General features: G+C 44.4%; 1 protein-coding gene across 1 annotated transcript in view; it reads right to left on the bottom strand.

Moving 5' to 3' along the window:
- The window catches only part of FAM3B (FAM3 metabolism regulating signaling molecule B), a 30,690-nt gene extending 14,495 nt beyond the window's left edge, over positions 1-16,195 (bottom strand). The window contains exon 1 of the mRNA XM_083361459.1: positions 15,976-16,195. Coding sequence (XP_083217585.1) covers positions 15,976-16,000 — 25 coding nt within the window. The 5' untranslated portion in view covers positions 16,001-16,195. The remainder of the gene's footprint in view (positions 1-15,975) is intronic.
- Between the last annotated feature and the right edge of the window lie 467 nt (positions 16,196-16,662).

Raw genomic sequence — 16,662 nt, 5'->3', positions numbered from 1 at the left:
GGTTATGCTATAATAAATATGTGAATCATCAACAACTTCGTTTTTTTATTGTTCTGAAAAATTAGAAAACCATGTGATACCACCAAAATCAACACCTGAAAAATCAACACACATACATAAAGCTGTTAAAGAGCAAGCTGTTGTCCAACCCAGTCCAAGATTGACATACAACAATCTAGACAAAGTTCAGTTCTTTATTTGTTCACACCATATAGACAAAATCTTGCCAGAATAAACTTAATACTATTCTAAGCCTGGATGTTTCTAGGGAGTAGTTATCCTAAATCTCTTTTTTGGATCCATCTCTAGGTTGTGTTGGCTCTTGTCTCAATGTCCTTCTTGGAATGTGATCTCTCTTTCCTGGGAAACTGCTACTTCATCATGGTCTATTACACCACCTCCCTCTTCAATCCACAAGTACATTTTTGATTTTGATTATTTGCTTTGAACCGTACTGAATGTGATATCTTCTGAAATCCATATGCAGTCTATCTGTCAATCAAGAAATCGTTTTACACATGGAATGAAATGAAATGAAATGATATATGATATAATAATTAAAAAAGCCAAACAAACCATTTTCAATTGTAGTGTATGCTGTTAAGCACACACAGAAATGCCAGCACAGCAGGGGACTGGACAGCTCCAGGCTATAACCGCTTTGGCGGGAAAGCCTGAATAGAGCGAGTCGTTGACAGCCCAGGGCATGGTCAGCTCTGGCGGGAAGCCAGGGTTTAAATCCATTGGCCACCTGCACTGGCGGGAAGCCCAGGTTCAAATCTATTAGTTACCATTCACCTGGGCAGGTATAAGAGACACCAGGTAAACCCCTTTGCCCCAGCTTCATTCATGATCCAAATAAAGAAGTAACACCCAGCTCAAGTGTCCGTCTCTCTGTGCGACCACGCGACATTGCACTGGCAACGAAGGTGGGATACTGCACTGGTCAACGCTAGCCATGGACAGAATCCAATCAGCAGCCCCAGACCCAGACGCAGGACGACCGAGATGGCGGAATGGCACAACTGGGTCAGTATCCCCTTTTCCACAGCAACCGCCCGGAGGAGTGGGAAGCATTCATACGGCAGCTCGAGTGCTACCTACGGGCGAACGGGGTGAAGGATGACCGGCAGAGAGCAGCGACACTACTCTGCAGCTGTGGCACGGAAATGTACCAGCTGGTGGTCAGTCTCTGTGCACCTGACGACATCCACTCCGTCGGTTACAATGAGTTACTGGTGAAGCTGACCGAGCATTTCAAGCCCGAGACGTCCGAGATCACCTGGCGGTACCGGTTCAAGAAGCGGGACCAGCGGCCGGGTGAGTCTGCCAAGCAATACATGGCAGCCCTGAGGCAGGCAGCTCACATCTGTAATTTTGAAAACTTAGAAATCCGGGTGCGGGATCGGATCGTCTGTGGGTTGAGGGACAGAAGCTGACCCTGAGGGATGTACAAGAGGAATTCCTAGCCTGGGACGCGGCCGAGGAGTCCGATGCGAGGGAAGGCGGATCCATTCACCAGCTGAGAGGGTGCAGCGACGCAGACAAGGCAGAACTGGAAGTGGACGCCATCCACTGACCACAGCGACCCTTCAACCCCAACCGAGACAACATGAGGGAGCCGAGATCAGCCGCGGTGGACGAGAGAGGCCAGGAGTGCAGGTGCGGAGCGAATGGCCCCCGGTCTATCCAGCTCCATGGCCACAGCGCAAGTCGGCCCCAGTCTACCCAGCACAGCGGCTGCGGACAACCCCGGTCTACCCAGTGTTCTAGCTGCGGCACGAACAGCTCCCGGTCTAACCATTGTGCGAGCTGCGGAGGACAACATCCCCGGTCTACCTGCTGTTTCAAGACGGCGAAGTGTCGGTCGTGCAGAAAAACAGGGCACATCGCGGCGGTCTGCAGGAGCAAGCAGCGGGACAGTCTACACGAGGTGGAAGCCAAGTTCCAGTGCGCTACAGGTACCGGGAAGCAGTTGCCGGGACTGACTGTTAGCCACACGGTGGGACGGCCGAGTGTTTTCTTAATAGGGGCTCCTGCGGCGCTAACCCCAAAAATAAAACTGAGGGTGAGGCTGCAAGGGGTCCCCTGCACAATGGAGTTGGACTCAGGGTCAGCCGTGTCCATCATCTCCGCCGGAACGTTTAAGGAAATTTGCAAGCAGAGCGGTCAACGGGTTCCCTTGAGGCCATCCAGACTGACCCTCTCCAATTTCCAAAATTCACCCATTAACGTCTGGGGGGAGGCGTTGGTGAGGGTTCAGTGCAAGGGATTCAAAGGTAAATTAAGTGTGCTGGTTGTTGAGGGCCAGCGGACCAGCCTCGTCGGGTTAGGATGGTTCAACGCACTGGGCATCGGAATCACAGGGATTCACCAGACGCAGAGCCACCTTTCCCTCGAAGCTGTCTGCAAAGAATTTGCGGACGTGTTCGACGGGCAGCTGGGAAGGTACATGGGTCCCCCAATCTCATTTAAGTTAGACCCCCAGGTGCAACCCATAAGGATGAAGGCTAGGAGGGTTCCGTTCACGCTTAAGCATAAGATAGAGCGGGAACTGGATAAGCTGGTAGACCAGGGGGTGCTAACGCCAGTCGATGGAGCGGAATGGGAAACTCCCATCGTAACGCCGCTCAAGGCAAATGGCAAAATTAAGATCTGTGCTGACTATAAGGGGACAATAAACTGAGCGTTGAGTGCCCACTCCTACCCGGTCCCCGCGGTCAGCAGCATCCTGGCGTCCCTGCAAGGTGGGTTGGTGTTCGCTAAATTGGATCTTGCTCAAGCTTATCAGCAACTGCCGGTAGACCCAGAGGCTGCTGGAGCACAAACAATTATCACTCACAAGGGAGCGTTCCGGGTAGACCGGTTGCAGTTTGGGGTCAGCGTGGCTCCTGGAATTTTTCAGGAGGTGATGAAAAGGACTCACAAGGGAATACCAGGGGTTTGTCCTTATTTTGACATCCTAATCGCAGCTAGCTCCATGGACGTACTGGCAGCCCGTTTGAAGGCAGTTCTTGAAAGGTTCAGGGGGGCAGGGTTGAAGTTCAAAAGGGAGAAATGCAAGATTGGGGTAATGGAGACAGAGTTCCTGGGGTTCAGGATTGATGCTCAAGGCATCCACCCATCTGCATCCAAGGTCAGGGCAATCAAGGAAGCCCCTGCTCCCAAAAACAAGCCTGAATTGCAGGCATTCTTGGGGCTTCTCAATTTTTACCACGCATTCCTGCCACACAAGGCTACAATTGCAGAACCCCTACACAGGTTGCTTGACAAGGAAGCATCCTGGGACTGGACTGACAAACATGCCAACGTGTTCCAAACACTAAAGAACATGTTAGCAAGCAATGCCACAGTCACCCATTTCAGGGAGGACCAGCCAATCTGTTTTGCTTGTGATGCATCCCCTTATGGGATTGGGGCAGTGCTCAGCCACCTAAGGAAGGATGGAACGCAGGCCCCCATTGCATACTACTCCAGGACCCTGTCAGCTGCAGAGAGGAATTATGCCCAGATAGACAAAGAGGCACTGGCAGTGGTTGCTGGAGTAAAGAAATTTCATGACTACCTTTATGGTAGGGAATTCCTAATTTACACTGATCATAAACCACTATTAGGATTATTCACAACAGAGAAGCAAACACCACAGATCCTGTCACCTAGGATGTTACGATGGTCCATATTTCTCTCTGCATATTCTTGCAAACTGGTACACAGGCCAGGCTAGGAGATGGGGCACGCTGATGGCCTCAGCAGACTTCCCCTGAAGGACACTGAGCCAGACCCAGCTCCGGCTGTGCAAATACTGGCAATTCAGGAGCTGCCAGAATGCCCCCTCAACGCAAGGGATATAGCCACAGAGACCCCCAAGGACAAGGTTCTGAGCAGGGTACAATCATGGGTGAGCAGTGGGTGGCAGGACAAATCACCAGGGCTAGAGTTCACTGCTTACTTTGCCAGAAGGCATGAACTGTCCACACACAAGGGATGCCTCTTGTGGGGAAATAGAGTCATCATTCCCACGAGGCTCAGAGAAAGAGTTCTTCAGTCGTTACACGAAGGACACCCAGGGATAGTAAGAATGAAGGCTCTGGCAAGGAGCTACCTGTGGTGGCCAGGGTTGGATAAGGAGATAGAAGCACTGGTAGCGGGGTGTTATACATGCCAGAGGACACTGCCAGAACAACCACATGCACCAGTCCACAAGTGGGAGGAAACACACTCACCACGGTCCAGAGTGCATATAGACTACTGTATGCAGGCCCCTTCCAAGGTCACCCATTTTTGGTAGCTGTAGACAGCCATTCCAAATGGCTGGAGGTGGTGCCCGTGAGCAACATGACTTCAGCAGGAACCATTCAAGCATTAAGGGGGATGTTTGCTACACATGGGTTGCCTGATGTAATCGTGTCAGATAATGGAACACAATTTACCTCCTCAGATTTCCAGGTGTTCCTGAGGACCTTGGGGATTAGGCACGCCACCTCGGCTCCCTTCCATCCTGCCAGTAACGGATTGGCAGAACGATTCGTGAGGACAACCAAAGATGCTCTCAAGCGCATAGTACAGGGAAATTGGAAGCAAAGACTAGCCACATTTCTTCTTCACCAACATGCAACACCCTGCACCGCCACAGGCAAAAGCCCAGCGGAACTCAGATGGGGGAGACGCCTCATAACAACATTAGACAGGCTACACCCAGACAGGGTAGCCGCAGACACTGGGACCCCCAACATCAAAACACGTTTCAACTCCAGAGACCACATCTGGGCTAGGAATTACAGCACAGGTCACCCATGGGTGCCAGGGGAGATATTAGAACAGACAGGACCCCTTTCCTACAGAGTAAGAGTGGAGGGGGGACTCCTTTGGAAAAGGCACCTGGACCAGCTGAGGAAAAGGGCTCCTGAAAGGGTGGTAGAGGACACACTGGGGGCTGAGGAGGAAGAGCCAACACAAGAGCCTATACAAAAACAATTACCTAGGAGGTTACCAGAGGGGCTCAGTGGCAACCCCACCCCAGGCAGGAGAGTGACAGAGAAAACAGGCAGTCACCTGAACCCAGCAAATCACACACAGAGACACACAACAATCCACCACAACAGGAGCAACATGAAGGAGAACTAGTCCCAAGAAGATCAAGCAGGCCGCACAAGGCGCCAAGCTACCTCGCAGACTATGTGCGTTCTTAGGGGGGTGGCAGAACAATCAAGGTTTGTCAATTGTAACCCTGTGTATGTAAATATTGTAAATAAGTGTATATAGTTATGGAAACTGAATGACAGAGGAAAGTCCTCACTATGGGGGAAGGGGTGTAGTGTATGCTGTTAAGCACACACGGAAATGCCAGCATAGCAGGGGGCTGGACAGCTCCAGGCTATAACCGCTTTGGCGGGAAAGCCTGAATAGAGTGAGTCGTTGACAGCCCAGGGCATGGTCAGCTCTGGCGGGAAGCCAGGGTTTAAATCCATTGGCCACCTGCACTGGCGGGAAGCCCAGGTTCAAATCTATTGGTCACCATTCACCTGGGCAAGTATAAGAAATGCCAGGTAAACCCCTTTGCCCCAGCTTCATTCACGATCCAAATAAAGAAGTTGTTAGGCATATGGTGTTAGCCTACAATGTTGGGTTGAAAATATATTAACCATAATGCTATGTCTTTAAGATGCTAATTGGCCAATGGGTGTGTAAGTGTTCTCATGGCCATAAGAGGAAGCTAGGAACGTAGCTTCTCTCTCTCTCTGAATTCACTGATCTCTACTGTTACTGTTTTTGCTCTGCTGTTAGTTTACTACTGTTGTAACCTAAACTGTGTATTGACCTCTGGACCGGTAAGAAGACTTTGTAGTTTTTGGATTACTCTTTGGACTGTTGCTATTGTTTATGACCTGGACTGTTTATTTTTTGACTGTGCATTTTTGTTCTTACACCACCTCAAAAGTAAACTACTTTTTGTTTTTATAACTCAGTGTATTTCTTGTGTGACTTTTTACTGCTCTCAGTACCATTCCTTGTCTGTGCAACTCTTTGGTAGCACAAGGAGACCTCTGCACAAACAAATTCCTTAACACTGGTTATGGGCCCAGGCCTGTACTGAGAGTTAGTACACACAGTATCCTAGCTGAGTTTGCTATTTGGTGTAAAATGGCACAAGAACTGTTGTCAGGCATCTCCTGGATAACCCGGTTGGATGGGACAAACTATGTTTCCTGGTCCACAAAATGCTGCTTGCTTTTGCGCAAGGAAGGACTATGGACTGTTGTAAATAACCCACCAGATACTACTGCTTGGGATCCAGATGATGAAGAGGATGCAAAGAAGTTAGACGACTTTAAACGAAGCAATGAGAAAGCTCTTTGCATTATTGGACTAACACTGAATGACCAGCAGCTTGTCCATATTCGTGGTGAGGAGTCTGCTGCTAGGTGTTGGGATGTTTTGCGAAGGCTTTATGTTCGAGACAGTGTGGGTGCACATATACACCTTACACGTAAGCTGTTTAGGGCTCGTCTGCAGAAGAATGGAGATATGCTGACCCATTTAAATTACATGAAGGTAGCTTTTCAAGAGCTTCATGAAAAGGAGCTGATTTTTTCAGAGTTGCATCAGGTCTACATTATTCTGTCATCTTTGGATGAGAGTTATGATGGGTATGTTTCTTCTTTGGAAGTTCTGACCAGAGAGGAACTGACATTGACTAACATTACTGGGAAACTGCTGGAAGAGTCCAGAAGGAGGCGTGACAGAGACCAGCTGAGAGAGACACAGCCACGAGAGGAGCAGCCATTTACCACTGCTTACAATGTCAAGAAATGTTATTCTTGTGGGGCTAGAGGGCATATAGCCAAATTCTGTAGAAAGGGTAAAAAACAGAATGTTAATAGCAGTGGAAAGGCTAAAAAGGGCATTGGTTTGGCTATTTCTGATGAACCAACATCCAGAAACAATGAATTGTGGGTTGTTGATAGTGGGGCTTCACAATGCATTACTAAAGTGAAGGATAGGTTTGTTAATATGAAAAACAGCAACCAATATGTTTCACTGGCAAACGGTTGGAGGATGAAGGCCTCTGGTGAAGGTAATTCCTATTGTCCATGCATTGATGAACAGTTACCTATGTTATATATACCTAAACTAAGATTCAACCTGTTATCTGTAAGGGAATTGGTTAAAGTTGGGTTTGTGGTAACATTCAGAGGGGAGCAATGCACTATTGAGAGGAATGGAACCTGTGTAACTGCTAATTTGAAAGATGGTTTATTCGTTCTCACAAGTAACCAGGTTAGTACAGTTAAAGCTAACTCGATATGTGAGAACAAGAAGCCACATGATGAATGTATACATTTATTGCATTGGCGGTTAGGGCATGTGAACTTTAACTCACTACGTAAAACAGTTGAGTTAGTAGGAATTAAACTGAAGCCATGTAGTAAGTATTTGAATTGCAATGCCTGTAATCAGGAAAAGAGTAAGGCAACTCCTGCAAGCAGGGTAAACGGCTTCAAAACAACTGTACCTTTGGAAGTTGTGTTTACTGATTTAATTGGACCCATGAAGCCAAGTTTAGGAGGGTCATGTTATATTTTAAGTATATTGGACCACTACTCTCGTTATGGTTTTTGTTATCTGCTTAAGTCAAAGGCAGACACTTTCCAACAATTTGCAAACTGGCTGAAGTTTGTAGAGAGAAAAACAAAGAGAAAGGTTCAGTGCATAATTACTGATAATGGTACTGAATTTACAAATAAGCGTTTTGTTGATATGCTACAATCAGCTGGTATTGAGCATAAACGTTCAGCCCCATATAGGCCTCAACATAATGCTTTTGTTGAGAGACGTGGGCAAACATTACAAGCCATGATGAGAACCATGTTAAGAGATTCTGGCTTAACAGATAGACTGTGGGGGGAGGCAGCAAAATGTGCAAACCATGTTCTGAATATAGTTGTTAATACTTCTACTGGTAAAATACCATATATAATATGGCATGGTAGAAGACCAAACCTTGATTACCTGCACACGTTTGGCACCCCAGCTTGGGTCCACATTCCTGCACAACTCAGGAGTAAAGGCCAACATAGGGCTAGGCAATTATACTTCGTAGGTTACAAATCTAACCATAGATCCTATCGTTTCTGGGAACGAGGCACAACTAATGTATATAACAGTGCGTGTGCAAAATTCCTTGAGCATGTTGGTTGGGATAGACTAGAGCAAGAAACTGTTAATACTGATCCTCTAGTGTTTGAGGACTCCTCTGATAACATAACTAGTAATGATAATACATCTCCTGTAAATATAAAAGATGAAGAGGAGATAGGGGAGATTAAAAATGAATCAGAGGAAGGAAAGGAGTCAGAAATTCAAAGCCCTGTAATTCCTTGGCGTTCAACGCGTATCAGACATCCACCTGATTGCTATGAAGCAAGTATATGTCAAGTTAGTGTAGAGCCTTCTAACTATGATGAGATCAGGATGTATCCTGAAAAGGAACAGGCATCATGGAAAGCTGCAATGAACAGGGAGTTGAAGTCTTTGCGGGATCTTAAGGTTTATGTGAAAGCAAAACTGCCACCTGGTGAGCAAGCTATAGGTTGTAAATGGATATATAAGTTAAAGAAGGGTGTAGATGGAACTATAACCCATAAGGCACGTTTGGTTGCACAAGGTTTTGCCCAAACTACTGAGGATTATGACGAGGTGTTTGCACCCAGTCTAAGGGCAACTACTTTAAGAGCAGCTTTAGTATGGGCGGCTAAAAACCAATATATGGTTAATCATGTAGATGTTGAAACTGCATATCTACATGCTCCATTACAACATACTATTTATTTAAGAATACCACCAGGATTGACCAGTGATAGAGACCATGATTGTTGGGAATTAAAGAAAAGCCTCTATGGATTGAAACAATCAGGCTATGAGTGGAACAAATGTATAGTTAAAGAGTTGATTGCATTAGGTTTTGTAGCCAGTAATGCTGATCCTTGTTTGTTTAGAAGAGAACACAACGGAGCATTATCTTTTCTTTTATTATTCACAGATGATATTGCAATCATAACAAAAACTGAGTTAGAAGCACAAACTATCATTTCAAGATTGGAAAATAAATTCACAATTAGAAATCTTGGGAAAATTAGCCACTATTTGGGGTTAGATATTGTGAAAACGAATAGGGGTTTTAAGATTTTGCAAGCCAGTAAAATTAATTAATTTTTTAATTAATTTAATAACATTTATATACCGCCCTTCTCCCTGAGGACTCAGGGCGGTTCACAGGGCAGAATAAAATAACCAATACAAACATTAAAAACAGATTAAACAATTGCCCTAGTTAAAAACAATATGATACAACGCTAAAAACCCCCAGAAAAATTAAAAAACAAAAAATAAAACAACCCCAACACTCCCCCTCAGGCTAGGCCGGCTTGTACAAACAAAAATGTCTTGAGATCGCGGCGAAAGGAGCGAAGATCGGGCGCCATCCGGAGCTCTACCGGTAGCTGATTCCACAGCTCCGGAGCGCCCACAGAGAAGGATCTCCCCCTGGGGGCCACCAATCGACATTCTCTGATCGGTGGCACCCTGAGGAGGCCCTCTCTGTGGGAACGCACAGGGCGCAGGGAGCTTGATGCCGGCAGCAGATGTTCCCTGAGGTACTCCGGCCCCATGCCATGGAGTGCTTTGAATACCGTTACCAGTACCTTGAATCTCACCCGGAAGACAACTGGCAACCAATGCAGCTCACGGAGCAGAGGTGTAACGTGGGAGTATCGGGAGACTCCCAACACCACTCTCGCGGCTGCATTCTGTACCAGTTGGAGCTTCCGAGTGGTCCTCAAGGGCAACCCCATGTAGAGAGCGTTGCAGTAGTCCAGACGAGAGGACACGAGCGCATGAGTGACCGTGCACAGATCATCCCGGCTAAGATAGGGCCGCAACTGACGCACCAGGCGAACCTGTGCAAAGGCCCCCCTAGTCACGGCTCCTATATGATCTTCCAAGGTGAGCCGTGAATCTAGGAGGACCCCCAAGTTGCGAGCCCTATCTACGGGGGGTAATAATTCACCCCCCATAGTTAGAGGTGGAATGTCCGAATAAACCCGGGATGAAGATATGCAAAGCCACTCAGTCTTGTCGGGGTTGAGCTGGAGTCTGTTCCTCCCCATCCAGACCCGAACCGCCTCCAGGCAACGGGACATCACGTCGAGGGCATCACTGGGGTGGTTTGGGGTCGAAAAGAAAAGTTGGGTATCATCAGCGTACTGATGATACCCAACTCCAAAGCCACGAATGATCTCACCCAGCGGCTTCATATAGATGTTGAACAGGAGAGGCGAGAGGACCGACCCCTGAGGAACTCCACAAATGAGAGACCTCGCGGTCGACCTCTGCCCCCCTGCCAACACCGACTGCGAACGTCCCAAGAGATAGGAGGAGAACCACCGTAAAACTGTGCCTCCCACTCCCAATCCCCTGAGACGCCGCAGCAAGATACCATGGTCGATGGTATCGAAAGCCGCCGAGAGGTCTAATAGGACTAGGACAGAGGAATGCCCCCTGTCCCGAGCCCTCCAGAGATCATTCACCAGCGCGACCAATGCCGTCTCCGTGCTGTGCCCGGGCCTGAAACCCGATTGGTACGGGTCTAGATAATCCGCTTCATCCAGGACCAGATATCTCAGTTATTAAAGAGATACAATATGGAAATGTGTAAACCAGCAAAAACTCCGATGGCTATGGATTTTAAGGACACTAATGTTGAGAGTCCTGTATTTGATAAGGCTATGTACCAATCTTTGATAGGAAGTCTTAAGTATCTGAGTAATTGGACTAGGCCTGATATTTCTTACTGTGTAAATCAATTAGCCAGGTACAATAATCCAACTGTTAGACATTGGCAATCAGCTAAACGAGTATTAAGGTATTTGAAGCAGACTATTCACTACTCGTTATATTTAGAGCCAAATCGTGAGTTAATCCTCACAGCATATGCAGATGCGAGTTTTGCCTCTGATACAAACACTCGTAAATCTACCTCAGGGTTGGCTATAATGTTGGGTGATTCTTTGATTGGATGGAAATCTATTAGACAAAAACACATAAGCTTGTCTACAATGGAGGCTGAATTTTCATGTCTATCAGTGTTATGTACAGAACTGCTAGTGTACAAACAATTATTGTTAGATATGGGTTTAAATGTAAATGATCCATTTATTGTGTATGAGGACAATCAAGCTGCAATAAAGATGGCTAATAATGCTGCAGTAAGAACAAGATCTAAACATACTGATCTTCGTTATTTAAATGTCAGACAATGTGTCAAAGATAAATTAATACAGCTAGAGTATTGTCCATCTGATGTAAATATTGCAGACCACTTTACGAAGGTACAAAGTGCTGTGAAACACAATGCTAATTGTGAAAGAATGTGCATAAGATTGTAAGAGTTATATATTATTCTACCCAAAGGGGAGAATGTTAGGCATATGGTGTTAGCCTACAATGTTGGGTTGAAAATATATTAACCATAATACTATGTCTTTAAGATGCTAATTGGCCAATGGGTGTGTAAGTGTTCTCATGGCCATAAGAGGAAGCTAGGAACGTAGCTTCTCTCTCTCTCTGAATTCACTGATCTCTACTGTTACTGTTTTTGCTCTGCTGTTAGTTTACTACTGTTGTAACCTAAACTGTGTATTGACCTCTGGACCGGTAAGAAGACTTTGTAGTTTTTGGATTACTCTTTGGACTGTTGCTATTGTTTATGACCTGGACTGTTTATTTTTTGACTGTGCATTTTTGTTCTTATACCACCTCAAAAGTAAACTACTTTTTGTTTTTATAACTCAGTGTATTTCTTGTGTGACTTTTTACTGCTCTCAGTACCATTCCTTGTCTGTGCAACTCTTTGGTAGCACAAGGAGACCTCTGCACAAACAAATTCCTTAACAGAAGTAATACCCAGCTCAAGTGTCCATCTCTCTGTGCGACCACGCGACATTGCATCAATAAATATACAAACATACAGAGGAATTACCAACTTGGATCTTTGATTTTATTTTGCATTAATCAAGTCTGGTGGTCATTGTAAGGTTTCTTTGCTTCCAAGGATTTGAGATTTAACAGCGTAACAGATCTGATGATTTATTGTGGTACACACTTTTCCCATCAACTGGCTCCTGCAGTGCTTTACAATCTTTTCACATATTGTAAAGTGACTTAGGATCATTTTTCACACTTATAACTTGCAGCATCTCCAGGGTCTTGTGATTTACATTCAGATGCTTGGCAACCGATTCATATTTATGATGGCCACAGTGTCCCGGGATCATGTGATCCCCTTTTGCAAACTTCTGACAAGCAAAATCAATGGGGAAACCAGATTCACTTAAGAACTGTGGTATTAATTTAACAACTGCAAATATGGCAACATTTAACAAATGTGGCAAGAAAAGTCATAAAATGGGACAAAAGTCATTTAACAAATTTCTCACTTAGCAACATAAATTTTGGGCTCAATTGTGGTTGTTGGTTGTGAACTATCTGTACATCCACTTACCACACTTTTAATGGGAAATTTGTGCTTGTTTCTCTGACAATCTTTGCACTCTTCTATCCCCTTCTCTCTTTCTGGTTGACTCAAAGAAGCCTCTCCTCTTCTCCACCTCTCTTTCTCTGTCCCCTTCTCTTTCCCTGTTGAGTTTTTTCTCTCTATTTCCTTCCAAAACCTCCTTTTATATCCTATCCTATCCTTTTTCCCCCTCCTTTTCTCTTTGGCATAACTGCAGCTGACACCTTTCTCTGAGGCTGTGTGCTGCTTCCGGAAGTGCCAATTAGCTGGAGCCCGGAAGCGATCCTGGGTGCTCGGCAGAGCCGCAGCAACATAGTAGCTCCAGCTGACTCTCTGACAGGCCTGTGTGGCATTGCTGCCACTTCAGCTTATCTCCCACTACACTTTTACACTTTTTTTACAGGGCTTTTCAACCTTTTGTATGTGTACCACCTGCCAGGTGCTGAAGTACCATCAGTGGTACGTGTACCATGGGTTGAAAAGCACTGGGCTACTGGTCTTAATTCCATCCTCCATACAACTTCTACCTTTCTCCAAAAGTTCTTGTGCTGGCTGGGATGAAATGTTGCCTCAGTGTGGTTGCTCCTTTTTTGGTTGCATCCAAGCTCCACTCTTAAGGAGTGTTGCTTCTGAGCACTCTAAAAGCTTGTGACCCTGGCAGTTATCTGATAGTCATGTTGCCTGCCTGCTTTCAGTCTTAAGAAATAGCCTCCATCTGGTTGCCATTTTCTTATCTCCTTTTCCTCTATAAACCCATCCACCATCTTAGCTTTTCCTTTTGTAAGCTTAGGACTGAGCGGGGTGAGGCTGCCTTTTGACATCAGCACATTCCTAAAAATGCCAGGATGCAGTTCAATTAACCAGGCATCTAGAATTCCAGCATGACTGCTTACTTGTAATTGTGAATGGATGGATGGATGGATGGATGGATGGATGGATGGATGAATGAAGAATGAATCCATCTCTGAAGTTACTGGGTCTTTTGGCAAAAAGGATGAGCTATGCTGATCCTTGGGAAAGTAGAATGGGAAGACTTTCTGACTGCAGCTGGTTTTCCAAAGCATAGACAGCAACCCCACCTTCATTCCCTCATTCCTATAGATGTGGAAATAAGGCACCAAGTGTGCGTAGGTCATATATAGGGTATGTGTACATCTCAGCTTCTTTCTCTTAGATGACTATACTTCAACCCTATTACGAGTGTCTGTGGAAAAACCTGAAGGGGCTACATAGCAGCTTGAGACTTCAGAGCCATTTTCTCCTGTGTTTCTGGCTTCCTACCTCCTATTCCTCTCAATGGGCAAACATTATTCCCTGCACATCTCCCCACAACTATCCCTTGAAGATAATTAGTAACCATTCTGTAAATATAGCGTTGTGTCAATAGTATTTGCTTCATCCCTAGCAGGCAGTTCAAATAACATTTGCCTAATGTTAAAATGGTATTCTCCATCATCTCCTGACGGAACGTTGGTTTTATGCCTGATTTCTGATGCTTCAATAACATTAATATAGTTAGGAATTGAGTTCTTTCTAGTTCCTGTTGGCTGCCTTTGGCAGCTACAAGCACCTAGTCCCTTCGCCCTGCCATCCTTACTTCCTAGCAATTTCTTTGGGCATGGTCACCAAGCAGATGAGATCTCTGGCTGCCTTTAATATCAAACTAGCAATCTGCTAAGCACCAAAACATAGTTACTGCAGGATCCCTATCCAAATGAAACTAGTAATCTCATGTGGCAGAATGATGCTGGCTGAAATGAAAGGGGAGGGAATCCACGAGAGCCTGTTAACAGCCATCAGTTGTTGGGAAATCACAAGGGAGACTGTGTAACAGAAAGCAAGAAAAGAAAAGAAGAAAAAAAGAAAAGAAACGAAGCAAGGGATAAGTTGACAGAGAGAGATGATAATGAAAATGTAGCAGAGAGATAAACCATTGAGAAAGACGAGTGAGCAAGGAAGAGACAAGGGTGAATATTAGAAACAAACCAGCAAGACTGAATAATACCAAAATGGTCACATTTCTACCCAGCAAAAGGCCAGCATTTTCAGCCCCACCCTTCTGGTGAAGTTGAAGGAAGTTGCCCATCCCTGCTATAAGTCTGCAGCAGAAATCAAAATCAACAATTAAACATTTATTCTGAAGACTAATCAAACAAATGTTCATAACAAATTTTCTACATTGGCATGTAAAGTATGTCATTCTACAAAATAGCCATTTTGGCTGCATAATCTCTTATTAATATCTTAAACTACAGTAAGAATCTAGATCTTGACCTCTTCGTGGCACTAAAAACAACAGCCTTGGAAAGTTATATTGCAGGAGAACATTATAATATTGCATTTTGTGTAACAGACTTTGGACAAACTGTATACAGTATTACAAGCCCTACCCTTCCTTTCTGGCTGATTCACTGTTCTTTTAATCTCTTTTGTTAAAACATATCCTATTAATCCTATCATCATTAATTTAGCATTCAACCTTTTACAATAGCTTTCATGATGTAACTCTCTCCTTGAACTACAGATCCTATCATTCACAGCTAACATGCTGAAACCACAGAGTATATATATAAACTCAGCATCAAATGTGATTTTATGTTACACCCATCTCTACAGAAGGACTGCATTTATTTCCAATTTATTCTGCACTGTACTATTACTCATCCAAGACCCATCCGAAACTGGGTTCATTGGCTTAAAATATTTTGTTCTGCTATGGAGGAATAGTAGAACTTGACAACAGGAGTTATTAAGCGACCAGATATCTGAATAAATTCTGGAATGTAAAATAAGGCACTGGTACGTTCTTCTCTGGACTGTGTTCAGTGTTATTAACCAAGCTTATGAAGTAAACGTACTATATTTTGTTAGACATACTAGACACCGGTGAGTGGGAGCTGATTTCGATAGTACTGAAAAATACTATTTTGAGATGGGAAACGACAAGCCCTTCTTTCTTACAAAATTTGCAATGATAAAAATCAGAGAATCTGTCTGAAAGGAGAATGTTGTATAATTATAAACAAAATAAATTACAGAATATATTAGAACTGTTTCTCTGTCATGCAGATAACAATACTTTCAGAGACAGGGTATTCTTTCTGAATTTGAGAAATGATCAGAATGCCTCTAAGTTCCTGGTTGAGCTGCAGCTGCTATGAACTGAGAAACAAAGGTTTGATGCCTGCTCTGGCACACGTGTGCCATTTAACTTTATAATTATTTAATATGTTTGATATATCAGTAAACATGGAAGGAAAGGCCTACTGGAGCTCTGTTATAAAAAAATCCAAAACAAAACATCAAACCAATTCAGCTCTCTTAGGAAGGCTGCCTGGAATAACAAGAAAAAGAGAAAAAGACAAGTTTGGATATAGGGCAAAAGGGACGTAAAGAATACTCACTCTTGCAGTTGGTCCGCATCAGCATTGTTTTTGTAAATTTGTTAGACTCTCCAAAACTGCCTTCAGCCAGCTGCAAATCTTGAGAGCAATTTCAGCCTGCTGCACAATATTAGTTTTTTTCCTCTTAGCTGGAGGGAAAAAGCTGAGAGCATATTACTAATGCACCTGGCGGGTGTCTAGTCACACCCTAAGTTACAACTGAAGGTGAGCAAAGGGAGGGCAGTCCTACGTAGTGGTGAAGAAGGAAGATTGATTGATGGAAAAGAAACTGCCTGAATGTTGTGTAATCAGCTAGCTGGAGAGTTTTAAAATCTTTCCAACTAACCAAGCTGTTCTACCTGGAGAACAAGTTCTAAAGTAAACTTAGCAAATAAAGGGAAATTGTTGCACTTTAAACATTTGGAAAGAAGTGCCAGCTGTATGACAGGGCTTCTGGTCTTCAGATTACAATACAAGCATACTGTAGATGCTGGCTTGTGGCTTGTTTCTTGGTTGGAAGCTTTTTCTTCATTCTGTTAACAAAAAAATGTGCTATGTATAAACTCCTACAAAGTTAGGTGATGATTTCTCTGGCTTCTATACTATTGCATGTTTTCTTTAAAGATATTGGGTTGTGTATTTTTCTTCTCTCTTAACAAATAATTTTTAAAATCCCAGAGTCTAGCATAAATATAAGACAGGATTGTT

The sequence above is a fragment of the Vipera ursinii genome, assembly GCF_947247035.1.
Source record: "Vipera ursinii genome assembly, chromosome: 4".
NCBI lineage: Eukaryota > Metazoa > Chordata > Lepidosauria > Squamata > Viperidae > Vipera > Vipera ursinii.
This window is presented reverse-complemented; position numbering and strand designations above follow the sequence as displayed.